The sequence below is a fragment of the Vidua macroura genome, chromosome 21, assembly GCF_024509145.1.
Source record: "Vidua macroura isolate BioBank_ID:100142 chromosome 21, ASM2450914v1, whole genome shotgun sequence".
NCBI classification, from domain to species: domain Eukaryota; kingdom Metazoa; phylum Chordata; class Aves; order Passeriformes; family Viduidae; genus Vidua; species Vidua macroura.
In genome coordinates, this window is record NC_071591.1 from 4,673,944 (window position 1) to 4,686,926 (window position 12,983).

At 45.1% G+C, this 12,983-nt stretch overlaps 1 protein-coding gene across 7 annotated transcripts in view; it reads right to left on the reverse strand.

Annotated features, from left to right (window-relative positions):
- Window positions 1-37: 37 nt before the first annotated feature.
- The window catches only part of PRRC2B (proline rich coiled-coil 2B), a 46,514-nt gene continuing 33,568 nt past the window's right edge, over window positions 38-12,983 (reverse strand). For 5 of the 7 annotated variants that reach the window (XM_053996625.1, XM_053996628.1, XM_053996623.1 and 2 more), the window contains 10 exons: window positions 12,854-12,940; window positions 11,825-11,929; window positions 11,046-11,238; window positions 9,747-9,844; window positions 8,971-9,098; window positions 8,140-8,377; window positions 6,568-6,744; window positions 5,806-5,897; window positions 5,174-5,294; window positions 38-4,777 (listed from right to left, as the gene is read on the reverse strand). In XM_053996625.1, coding sequence (XP_053852600.1) covers window positions 4,637-4,777; window positions 5,174-5,294; window positions 5,806-5,897; window positions 6,568-6,744; window positions 8,140-8,377; window positions 8,971-9,098; window positions 9,747-9,844; window positions 11,046-11,238; window positions 11,825-11,929; window positions 12,854-12,940 — 1,380 coding nt within the window. In that variant the 3' untranslated portion in view covers window positions 38-4,636. Of the gene's footprint in view, window positions 4,778-5,173; window positions 5,295-5,805; window positions 5,898-6,198; window positions 6,291-6,567; window positions 6,745-8,139; window positions 8,378-8,970; window positions 9,099-9,746; window positions 9,845-11,045; window positions 11,239-11,824; window positions 11,930-12,853; window positions 12,941-12,983 lie in introns of those variants that run through there. The other 2 variants (XM_053996627.1, XR_008440292.1) reach the window with 2 other exon arrangements.

Below are 12,983 nucleotides of genomic sequence, written 5' to 3' on the forward strand. Positions count from 1 at the left end.
TTAATTAACTAAAATAACCAGACAAGGGACAGGGGGATTTGAGAAAAGCATAATCTGCTTTATTTTTTTAATTTTTTTTTTATTTAAATAAGGAGAATTCTTTCATATGGAAAGAGCTAATACAATCACATATTTGAAAGGAGAAACAATAGGTACTGAAACGAGGAGAAGGGCAATAAAGAGTGTGCCGCAACTGGCCTGGTGATTCCGTGATTCGAATTCCGGTCCGAGTTAAAGTTTCCAAAAAATATAAACAGGTTGCACGTTACACAATTATCCATCGTCTGCCCTTTCAAATATCTGGTCTACATGAAAAGACAAAGAGAGGAAAGGCCAAAAAAAATTTACTATACAGGTCATGAAGTTAAAAGCTTTAAGGAGGACAATATCCCCTTGAGAAACAACAAATGCAATTTATACAGAACCAGAGGGAGGATTCCAGCTAAGGACAATGCCTCGAGACATGCTAAAGGGTGAGCGCCTCACTGCTGCAGCTGCGGGTCCCGGGGGACAGTCAAGGACATCTGGAGCAGCCAGAACAAGCCACTAAACCCAAGGGAGTGTCTATGGCCACTGGAAAAACCTGGTGGTCTTTGGATTAAAAGAAACAACAGAAATAGCTGGACTCTGTCTCTTTTTTGCTTCAGCTAAATGCACCTTTTCTGTCCACGTGCCATAAGCACGCTGGCGGCTGTCGTAAATTAAATTTGATTCACAAACGCAACTTTCTTATGAAGAAACTGGGTTGCTGGATAAAAAATAACCAGTGCTACCAGGAATTCACCTGTGCTTAACCAGCCTGGAGCAAAAGGGAGGGTTAAGAAAATGCAACAGAAGGAGGTCCTGGCATGCAGGGGTGCTGGCTGCAACGTGACTGGCGTAGCCAAGAGGTGAGGCACAGCAAAAACACTCAGCTCCTTTGGAATACCCATCTATAAACACACAGGAACCACAGGGCAGCTCGTGGCTTTGCAGCATTCCTGCAAGGAAGGTGCTGATGGGGCGAGTGCCTCTGCTTGAACACCACACACACACAGGAGTGCAAGGGGCAGCAAACACATCCAGAGGTGCTGGCACCGCACAGCTGGCACAGCCAGGAGCAAGCTATGGACATCAACAGCAATACCTGTGTCACTGGTGACTCTGCTGCTTCTGCTTGTCTTTTAAAATACACTGGAGTGCCTTTTTATTCCCCCTTTTTTTTTTTTCTTCCCAGATGTCAGTGCTGATTTGTTTTTAAATTAAGAGCTAACAGAAGTGGTGAGGACAGCAGCACTGACTGGAGCTGCTGGCCATGACTCACTGTGTGACAGGGAACTGATCACACAGGTGCTTCAGACCCTCTGCTGAACAAGAGCTGCAGGGTCAGCCTCTGAACATTCCTGCTTCGCCCCTTGTTGCTGGAAAGATGGGCTCCACCTTTCCCTCCCACTGCACCCTGCACCTTTCCCAGCAGAAGGAGACTGCAATTTGGTAGCTGACTTCCAGTCAAAGCAAAGCAACTCACAAAGGAATAAATCAGCATTAAATCAAGCCTTCAGCAGTGCAGACAGCAAGCAGAAGGACACTCTGTATTGACACGTTCTGTGCATCTCCATCCTCCTCTCCACGCTGGATTTTTGTCAGCATTCCAGCTCCCCTGGCTTTTCTGCTCCTTTTGAGGATCTGAGGCTTTTCCTTTTGACTCCAGAGCACCACGAACTGCACTAACCTTGGACTAGCTTTAAACAAACAAACAAACAAACAAGCAAAAATATATGCCAGAGAAGGATATTGCACCGTAGAAACTTGGGCTCTAAAACTGCTTTCCATCACACAAAACTCCACTAAGTGAGAGAGAGTCTTGCCAACTGCAGCTGACAGTCACGCAAAGTTGAGAAATGGAATGAAGCTCACATGCATTTCTTGGCCTTTCCTGCACAGAATAATTCAGACATAATATATAAATAGAGCAGTGAAACAATTACTTTTTCACCTAGACCTACAACATCAAATACGTATAAATAAATTCTAGTGTTTTATTCTGTTGGGGGGAGGAATGGAGGGATTAAAAGAGAAAGAAGGGTGACCTTTTTCAACAGGAAGTTTTGTAGTTCTGATGGCATGTACACCAGAGGGACTGCAGTAACTTGGATCTTGCAATAACCCGGTTTCTCCAACACCTTTGACCATTTTGAAGTCACACAGGTGGGAGGAAGGAGGTTAGTGTCTTTGTAAAGCTGAAGTAGTGTGTCTAGAGTAGGGAAGAGATGAGGAGGGCTCAGGTAAGTCTCTTTAGCCATTAGTTAGATTCTGGGCTTGTATTAGCTAGGGCCAGCTGGGCAGAAGGATAAAAAAATCCCAAACAGACAATTCTGCTGTTAATGGTATTTCAAGGGAGAAAATAGAAACAAAGGTGGGATGACTTACTGGAGGTGCAATCTTTGGAAAACACTGGGAGCAGGACTAGCAGATGAGGATGCAGATCTGGGAGATGTCTGAAGGTTGGGGAAATATTTGTCACTAAATCTCAAACCCTGTACTTTAAGGAGGATGCTAGAGAGATGCTGGCACACTCTGCTCTGAAATTAAAATCCATAAAACCTAAGGAAAAAAAGAGCTCTTATTTTTTCTTAAAGTACCATCCTATCCCTTTCCCTTCGGGTTGTCTGCCATGTTCCGTGGGGACACCTATGGAGAGGGGACATTACTATGCCTAAGTTAGTTTAGGTTTCTAAGCTCTTTAAAGCTACTGTATAAAAATCATATTTATGCCTAGCTTAAGACTTCAAATGCATCCTTACAAAGTTACAAAGGATCTTTTTCCAGGAAGGGGGGGCGGGGAAGCAAATGAAGAAACAAGAACACCTTTCAGATCCCTTCCCCAATACATTCTTTGTTCAAAATATCTTCTTTGGAACCACCATCAAATGACTTTCTGCCACCCAGCAGAGGCCGACGCACAGCCCGTGAGCAAGCTACCATCTCCAAAAACAGTTCTGTCCCTCACTTCAGAGTGACCAGCCTACTTTACATTTTGAAAGAGCTAAACAACACAAACCAAGTTAGCTGAAAGTAGTTTTTACTTTAGACTACCATCAGGTGAAGGACTCCAAGCCCTTTCAGGAACTTTTAAGTCCGTCCTAAAAAATCTATGTACACACACACACACACACACACACGCACGCTCACATAAACCAAAACCAAACAGCCAAAGAAATAAAACCCAACCTCTCCCACTGGGATCTTCCTTGTGTAGATCATCAAATACTGGAGAGGAGTGGTGAGGTGACGATGCTGTACACACACTATATGCAACTGCATCAGAGTAAAGAACCCTTTGCTGTTCACCTGGGGAAGGAGAGGAGAAGGATGATTCCACACTGCCTCTGTAACCACGCGCTTCCAACACAAAAACAGGAGGTTCCAAGTGTGCCTTGCAGAGGGGCTCCCTTACCAACGTATTTCTATGCAAATTTTACAAAAGGCCATGGAAGAGAGGAATAGAAAGCAAGACTCAGGGAAAAGGGCAAAGCTTAGGAGAGCAGCCCCGAGGGATGAACACAATATAGGACAAGTCTCAGGAGACATGAAGAATTCGAGCAGCCAAGGCAGGGAGCATGAGAGAGCATCACAACTACAAAAAGTAGTCCATACAGACCCGTTGGCTCTAGCCAACTCTTCTGACCCATGTGCTGTGAGAATTTTTTTCTTCCTAACAAACTTTGTAAATCTAAGATTTACATTTTGGCGTGTGTTTTGCAGTCACTAAAAAAATCCGAAACGCGCAAAAAGGAAAAATCAAACACCTAGATCTGTATGAGCTTGCAACAGAAATCTGGTGGTTTGGGTTTTTTTCCTTAAAACGAAAATGCCAAATTTTGTTGTGCACAAAACACCCCAAAGCTGTGTTGGAGTGGTGCAAGTTTCAGAATTTATGCACTGGTGTACTATGTGTCTTTAGTACACATTTCCTCCTACTGCAAGCACTGCTTCTAGCTTAAAACAAAAATACTGAAAAATTAACAAATGTCATATCTGTCCTGTTTTTTTAATCAAATAGTCTGAAAGGTTAAATCATCTGGGGAAATACACCCAAACAAACTTGAACTCTCAACATAGCACAGAACCATATACAAAACTAAGCAGAGTTTTGTCAGAACATCATTTTAACTGAAGGGAATTCTTTTCTGAAAGGAATGAGGAAAGCAGAAAGAAGGGGGAGAATGAGAGAACATATAAAAGTTCTGCTATAAACAAAGATACAGCTTTTTTGTAAAAACCTCAGCTGCCTTTAAAATGAAAAACCTCAAACTAAACCCCTCTCCCCCAGTTGCCACTCTGCTGAGACACAAGTAGGGAAGGAGAAGGACAGGCTTTGCCAAGTGAGCAATCACAGCTACCTGTGGATGGGGCATGGGGAGGGGGAAATAAAAAAAAAATGGCTAAAGCCACTTAAAAGTCACATGATTGGTTTGTTTTAAAGCAAGCAGGTCAATATCATATCCACTGTTTCAAACTGCTTTGTTGGGAGAGGGGCTCGAATGATGTTGCTGTAGTCAGTCAGTGTGGGGTGGGGATAGATCTGGTGAGATTTTCAGGAGATCCAGTGGGCTCCAGTCTAAGCTGTGGTGCCTCTCAGGCATCAGAGGTGCTCCTAGGCCTTGCTCTCCTCCACTTTGACTGCCTGAGGTTTGATCGCTCCTGTGCGCACTGGCTTCATCTGGTTTGTGGAGGCTGTTTCTTGCAGCTTCACTGCTCCCAGACTGGCTTTGTTATCATCCACCCGCTGCTTTGCCTTTTGACACAAAAACCAAAGCATTAGCTAGGACAGACACCTCTAGGCAGGCAGAACAAGCAAACTGTGACCATCGTTCATGCAGGACATTGAATTTGCTCCTGTAACACCTCACATTTAAGGATCTCAGTGTCTCCCCTATTTGGCAATGCAAGTAACTTATAAAAACTCCACAGCAGTAGAAATTAGTAGAACTAATCTCTCCTGACTTTCAAATCACACAGAATTACTCCTGGACTCAGTAAAACACCCACCTACCCAGGGGAAAACACTAACTCCCACATGGAGCTTCAGTTACATAGGCCTTTCTGCCTCTCCACTGCAGCCCAAGGCACAAGCACAGCAGCGTAGAAGAGCAGGTATTTTTGGGCTGTACAAAGAACTCAGGTACACTACCTGCTGTACGTAGTGTCCTTGCACAGAGCCCATGCTCACTGCTGGTCCCGACGGCTTCCCGCTGGGGCTGGCAGAGCTAGGCCTGGAAATCGAAGAGTCGACAACATTCATGGAGTAAATTCTACAATGGAATGAGAGCCTTATTCATGTGTGAAAGGAAAAAAGACAGCAAAGCAGCAACAGACAAGGCACGAGTCTGTGCTGTGCAGATCAGTGAGCTCCACAGTGCAAACAACAACACACAAGTCGGTTAGGAGAAAGAAATAAATTAGTCTCCCAAAAGCCTCAATGACCTGATGTGTCTAGACATGAGCACTCCCATCTTCAGGACCATAAACATTTATTCAATGATCCACAGATTTCCCACCTTCACAAGGAACAAAAGCATACACCAATTCCAACCTGTCTTTGGGATTCAGTGAACGAGTAACTTCATGCACGTCCCACAAAGCACCAGGTCAGATACACACGCTGGCCCACACCCAGAATGAAAGCCATGACCATGCATTTAGACACAAGTACTTGGACTGCAGTGAGCACGTTCTAGACATGAAAACCCAGGTGGATCTCGTGCAGGGATGGCGGGTGTTTCTCTCCCATCCTAAGGAGCCCAAGTTGTGTGAAGGTCTCACCTGTACGTGTGTGGGGATGGTACTGACCCTCCGGAGGACATGCTCTGTTTACCATCGGAGAAATGAAACCCTTTCATTTCCATCTGGGAGGACTACAGAGGAAAATGAGTGAGAGAGAGTATCATCTTTGCATTCACAAATCACTCATTACTTCATATAAACACTTACGCCAAATGTTTGCCCTTCTCCCCATCATTCCCATTTAAAAAGAAATATTTTTCAGGTGAAGAAAGTGAGGCTTGTAAGTGAAATCATCTGTTGTATTAAAGCACCAAGCCAGCAGCACAAGCAAATGCAGAACCTGGAAGTTAACTGCTGTGCTCTCTCTCCCCTATAGTAAGACAAACTTATGATATGAATCCATCAAACCAGACATGACATTAATATACCTACTCAAATGGACAAGCTTCACAACAGAGTGAAATATCTGGGCAGTATTCCAACTGTGTCTGGAGCTCACCACCCCTCAAGCACTCTGGGGAAACCTGTGTAAACATGTAATAAAACTGGAGACTCCAAACTGGATCAAGGCAGGATGTGGCTCCCTGGAAACAGAATGATGACCAGCAGCAAAACCTGAAAACTGCTGGCTTGCACTTTGGAGATGAGGGGAAAAGGATTCCTTCATTTTAACAGCAATCCTTGGCTTGGATACTTAAGGATGCCAAACAAGCCTTTCTCCCCTTTAAAAAGCAAGGAGTAAAACTTCAACGCAGGAGGGGTTACTGAATGCCATGAGCAGCACCCGGAGTTAATCCTTACCTCCCTGCTGGCAGCAAGAACAGAAGGCTGGGATCCAGGAGGGAGGATTCTTCGGGGAGCTCCTACAGGCAGGTTTTGCCCCTGAGGAAGCTGGATGGACTGTGGCAGAAGCAGGGGCTGCTGGCCAGAGCCGTAGCGGGGCAGAGGCAGCTGGGAGCCAGGCACAGGCATTGTCAGCTGTGTGACAAGGACATGTAGTTACCTTAATGGCAGTAACAGTCTCGTGTGTTTGACATGCTGCCTCCCAATACCCTGAAAGCACAGCCTTGCCAAAGGGAAGCTCCCAAACAGCGCAGCCTGGCACGGAATAAAGGCAAATGACTGTAACAGAGGGACTTGCACACGGAAATGGATGTCTGGCAGTGCTGCCAACACCCTTACCAGCTGGGTTTTTAACGTGCCATCAAGTTAACCTAACTGCCCGTGGATGGGGGCTGTCCTCCATTCCTAGAGCCCAGTTTTCCAGTCTTCCTCATGGTCACTTCATGGGTCTGTTTTCCCTTCATACAGTGTCAGTGTCAGTGCAGTGTCAGGTGCTTTGTTTTCACCTTTGAAAATCTCCTACGCTCTTACAGCAGAACATTCTGAGGATTGGACCTCCAGAGAAAGCGAAAGGGACCTAAGCTCCATGTTCCACAGTGAGCTTCAAACCAGTGATGGACATAACTAAGAGCAATTACAAAAAAATACTGTAGCTTGGGGCTGAGGCACCTCCTGTTCCCCCTGATTTTCTCACAATTGCTGGATTTGGGAGGTTCTATCAACACTTTATAGAATAAATAAATAAACCAATCTAAGGCTGGCAAAAGAAACCAAGTTACTCGCTTATGATGGATAAAGCTTTTCTTCAAATATTTAGTTTGCCAGTGTTCTCTGTATTTTCCTCACCTAAGTTACTTTCAGGGTTAAGTCTTTACGTCAGTCACAACATAAAAATCCCTCTGAAACAAAAAATAAACCTTAACAAGTTGCACAAGATAAACGTAAGATGAGTTTAATAAAATTATCAAATTTTCTCCAGAGAATCAGAGCACATGCCCACAAACACAGCTATGGTCACAGTAGAATTCAATGTTTTTATGTGAACCATGCTTTATTAAAACATTTTCACACATTGAAATTCCTGTTAGGATTCTGCCAAACAGATCAGCTGAAGTTGCAAATAAGACTTGGACGACAAATGAACTGAGAAGACGGATGAGCCTTTAATACAAGTTCCTAGTTGCCCTGGAAGCTGAGGTGATGGGAGAGATGATTGGGATTTGGCTCTCAGAAGAGGTGCTTTTAGGACAACCATTGCATCATGGCCTCCTATGCATGCAGCACTGGAAGGTCTGACTTCCAAGTGACAAAATGACGTCTCAGCAGGGACAGACAAGGTATGAGCAACCATCTCATTAAATAAGGTGCTGCATATGTGAAACCATGGTTCACAGAACAGTGTCTCGGGGAAATCTTCCGCCTCTTTACAAAGAGTTTAGTTCAGACAGACATGTTACAACCCATCCTCAGAAACAAGTGGCTGTGAATTAGCCTGGACCAAAGGAGTGGCTCGCCAGTCCTGCTCCTAACCTGTGTGAGCTGAGAGTCCATCATCTGGGAGGCTCCCATACCAGCCTGGTTTATTTGCCCCTCATAAACCAGTGCCTGGCTTCCGTTCATGGGCTGATAGGGGGACCCAGACTGGGTTTTCACCACCTCCAAGGGCTGCATGCCTGGGAAGGCGGAATATGGAGGTTTCAGAGCAGTGCCTCCTGTCAGGACCATGGTGCTGGGCTGGGACAGACTGGGGTGCATGTACACCTGAGACCTGCAGGAAAAAAACATGCTTCAGTCATGATGCACAAAACCTTTGGAGACTGCACAAACATACCCTGCCAAACCGTATCTGGCCTGCCATCAGTTCTCAGACAACTGAACTGACAGCTTAGAAATAAGCTGTGATGCCACTTTCCATTTTAGTCACCAGGATTTTTTACTTCTACTCTTAAGCTTTTACAACCACGTGCTTGTCTTGCCAGAATATTCAACAGAACAACATTGTGTAGTACCTAATATTTATGTTTCAATATCCCACACAACAACCTGCGGATTAGCAGTTAAGGGAAGATTCAGGTTACCTAAAGTCTGCAGGAATTTTGCAAAGCAGGAAAAAACCAGAAGATTCCAACAGCTCTAGCAAATAAGAAGGGTTTTTTTTAAACCTCAGTGTTCAGGCTTTTGAAGCACTAACTCAGATTTTTCAGTCTCATGCTCCCTACACTGGCACTGTTATTAGGGGAAGGAAAGAGCATTTGAACAAAGAGGAAAGGGAACATGAGTGTGGGATATCTGACCAATGTACCCAGACATGAGGAACGTAAGAGAGCAAGCCACAAGGAAAGGAAAACAGGAAGCAGTTACCTGAAGGGCTGTATGGAGCTGTACATCTCCTGGGACTGGGAAACAGGCAGACCACCCCTCAGTCCAAGCTGAGCTTGGGCCTGTAAGGATGTGTGGAGGGAAATGGGAATCTGTTGAGCAGCAGCAGCCTGCAGAAGAAAGTAATACGACTGAGAGGTACAAGAGGAGTCAGAAACTCTCCAGGGCTGTTAAAAACCCATCAGTTTCCAGCGTGAGTCAATCTGCAGTGACAATTACCTACACTGGGCCTTTACCCAGCCCTGCATCATTCCCCAGAACAGCAGCACTGCCAGAGAAGACACTGCCCAGTCACCTAGAGGTTGATGCCTGCAAGAGGCATTTGATGGACATGAGGGAACCAACATGCTCTTCACATAAAAGCAGGCAGTGATAATCCCAGCTCTCACCTGCCTGTGCTCTACCTTGAAAGAGCTCTCCTCAGCCCTATCAACATCCTATTTATTAGTGAAGTTACTCATTATTATTGACTGTCTGGGGAATTCACTGAAAGTCACTTCATCTCACTCAGGCCTCAGCATCTGCTTCAGCTAAAACCAGTCCAAGGGCACTGGTACAGAAGGGGAAGAGCTCCTAAATTCCCTCCCTTCAGTTCCACTAACCCCTGACACCCACTGGGAAGCAGAATTCAAGGAACCTAAAGGGAGACACATCTAAAGTTCCTTTGGGCTATGAAAGTGAAAAATTACTCATTGTTTCTTCAATGCCACCATGAAGAATCCTTGAAATACCACTTGGAAGCTGTACTGCTCCCTTACCTGTTGGTAGCTTTGCTGCTGAGGTATTGTCTGAGGGACCAGGCGGGGCTGACTTGCAAACACATGGCCATCCAGATACAGGGGTGGAATATGGTTACCTGGACATCAGAAAAGGCAGGCTGTAAATTCAAGGTACAGGGGAGATACAGGCACAGTAGACTGCAGAGATCTGCAGGTCAAGCCTATTTCCTACCTTTCAGTAATTTAACATAAATATAGTACCCATTCAGAGGAGTCTGTAAAGCTCCTAAATCCACATACCAACATCAGCAGTAGCAGGATTGCTGAGAATGAATCATACCTTCCTGTCAAAGGCTAAATGTAAACCCAGGTTTCCCACCTCCACAAAAGAATCAGACACTAGCAGCTCAGAAGTTGGTAACCTGCACTCTGATCTAAATGCCAGAAATCTGCTCTGCAATCATCTCATCTTTGCAGCTAAGACAGACAGAAAGAGCCAATACAGCATTTAAGGCCTTGACACATGAGCTCTAAAAGCCATATTCACCCCTAGGGTGGCACCAATTAGTAACTGCTGCACCACTCCTGTGCTTTTGTGCAGATAAGAACCACAGGATTAAGCAGCAAAATTAGGGTGGGTGAGGAAGGAGATCACCTGACTTGGAACAATCTGTTTACCAAGTGGAAGCTAATAACAGTCACTACACATTTCAGTCTGTTCTTGAACTGAGACATGAGAAAGACAGTGCATACATGAAAAGTCCTTTGGGACCCAGGATTCATCCCATGGAGAGAATCCCAGTACTTTTCCTCTTTCCACATACTCTCCCTAATTACACACACTAACATAACTGAGTTAAGCTTTTCCTTCAACTAAGACAGCAACACCTTCCCCCCTTCCAGAATTCTGTGAGTTATAAGCCAGTAGCTGTTTTGCTAAAAGCAAAAGGTGCTCAGAACCTGTGACTTCACAGGCAAAACAAGCAGAGGAATGGCTGATAATGATATTGGGACTGTTGAAGCCTCTCAGCCAGAGGTCTCCTCCCTTCTATTCTACTGGGCACACATTCTAAAGGGTAAGCAAGATCTATTGAGACATCAGAGACTTGCCACCACACAGGGAAAGCTGTCTTTGTATTAAACTTTCACCAGCCACATTCTTCAAAGGGAGACAGTCCCTCTTTCTGTCTTGCCCGAGTTGTTAAGGATCTGTCAAACACCAGCCAGCCAGTTACTCTACACAGAAGCTCTTCTCACCGTGCTCTCACCTACCAGAACCAGAGCATGACTCCCAGGTAACAATCACACAATGCAAATGTTGCTGCAGTTTGCAGGTACCTGGAATAGATGCAGAAGGTGCTACAGAGGCCACAGGCATAGGAGGCATAGAAACTCCACCAAAAGAGCTGTAGCTGACACCGTTGGAAGCTCCAACACTGGAAGGAGGCTGGATGCCTGAGCCTGCACCTCCTGGGGAGTTCTGTTCTGGTAAACTTGGAGAGTTTTCCCATGCTTTACGAGCAGACTCCATCTATGGAAACAAAGAACAATAACTACAGACAGTTCAAATGGGGAGGAATTACCAAAGCCTACAGTTGCTCATCTGTGTCCTACGAGCTCAAACTCCCTGCACTCTAGGCATAGTGGAAAGCGGTCAGGGGGTTCTACAAGGATTTCTAATGGACAAGAATAAGAATCCTTCACAAATACTCAAATCCCTTGGTATTTGCTGAGCTTCTCAGGTTTGGGATGGAGGTGGTTTTTGGTTTGGTTTATTTGGTTCTGTTTTTGTTCCTGTTTGTACACTTGGGTGGGTTTTGTTTGGTTTTTCCCTCTCTTTACACCACCAGGCTTCCCAGGATCCCTGAGCAGCCACCTTACCCAGTACTGAAACAGAAAAGCTCTGTTGCACTTGGTTCTACAACTGGCAAGGACTTCCTGCATTCAGGACTTAAAACAGATACCCCTGCACTCATGTTGAATAGCACATATGCACAACTTTTACAAAAGCTAATTAAAGTTTAGCAATACCTAAGAAAATACTCTGAGAAACATCTCCCCACCCTCACTACTCTGCCCACAGAGACATGGCATCCACACACCTTCAGCTTCCTTACCTTAAGAGTAAGGTCTGCAGTGGGGAAGGACATGGGGTTCAGGCCGATGCAGCGCTGGAGGTGATGATCCCTTCGCAGGATGGGAATGGACTGTGTTAACCCTGCCTGAGGGGAGAGTCATAAAAGGTGAATATTTGTGAACTCTTAGGAGAACGGTATGAGCCACCAAGGTGACAGAGATTCAGCTGGGCAGCTCCAGTAAGTGCACATCAAAGAATTCAGTCCCCAGGGGTACTGCAGGAGCCAAGTACCAGTTCAGCTGGGGTCCATTCTGCTCTTGCAATAAAGGAAGCTTTGGTTATGTGCAAAGACACCCCTCTATGCTGAACTATACCAGCTTCCACTTCAACATCAGTTTGATCCAATAACTTCCATTTGCAGAAGAGTTCTCCTTCCTGTCCCATATTTAGAAACTACCTAAGTTTCAGACAAAACCCGTTTCTGAAAAGAAACACCCTATAAGACAAATCTCTAAAATCAAAATCAGACAGCCTACAAACTTGAAGACATTTCAAAAGCAGCTTTGTGTGTGTGTGTCACATTGTTGTCTACAGCTGAGCCACCAGCTGGGCTTTCAGTGTGCTCACTCTTTCACACAGAATAATGAAATATCCAGATGGCTGGAATAAGCTGGAAAACCTCTCAAAAGGCCTGACCACCATGTTACAGTTCTATGCCTTGCTGTGGCATGTGAAACCTTCTGAGGAAGGTGGGCCATCTGGGTCTAAACATGCCACCATCTGCATCATGGCCATGTCCAACACTTGGGTGTCTCAGGGGAAGAGACTGGTCATCTCAGAGATGGCTTTACACAGGTCACAATGATTATGAAGTTGCTCTCTGTATCACTTCTGCATTTGTGACACTCATTTTACCAAGGCATCTTCAGATTTCCATTTTGGATTTCAGTGACATGTGCTGCCTAAGCATGAAATATGAAGTCAGATGCAGGCATGCTTGCTTTCCTGAGATTTACCTAAGGAGTATCTCCAATGAATCAATGTCAAAAGAAAAAAAAAAAAAACTTACATTACTGGCCAAGGCATCCTGCAATTTGGTGACAGGGTTAGCTGCAGTGCCAGAGGCAGAACCAGGTGGCAAGCTGAAGTCAGAGTCCTGAAAAAGCAACACACATAAAATTCAAATCCAGGTCCATGGG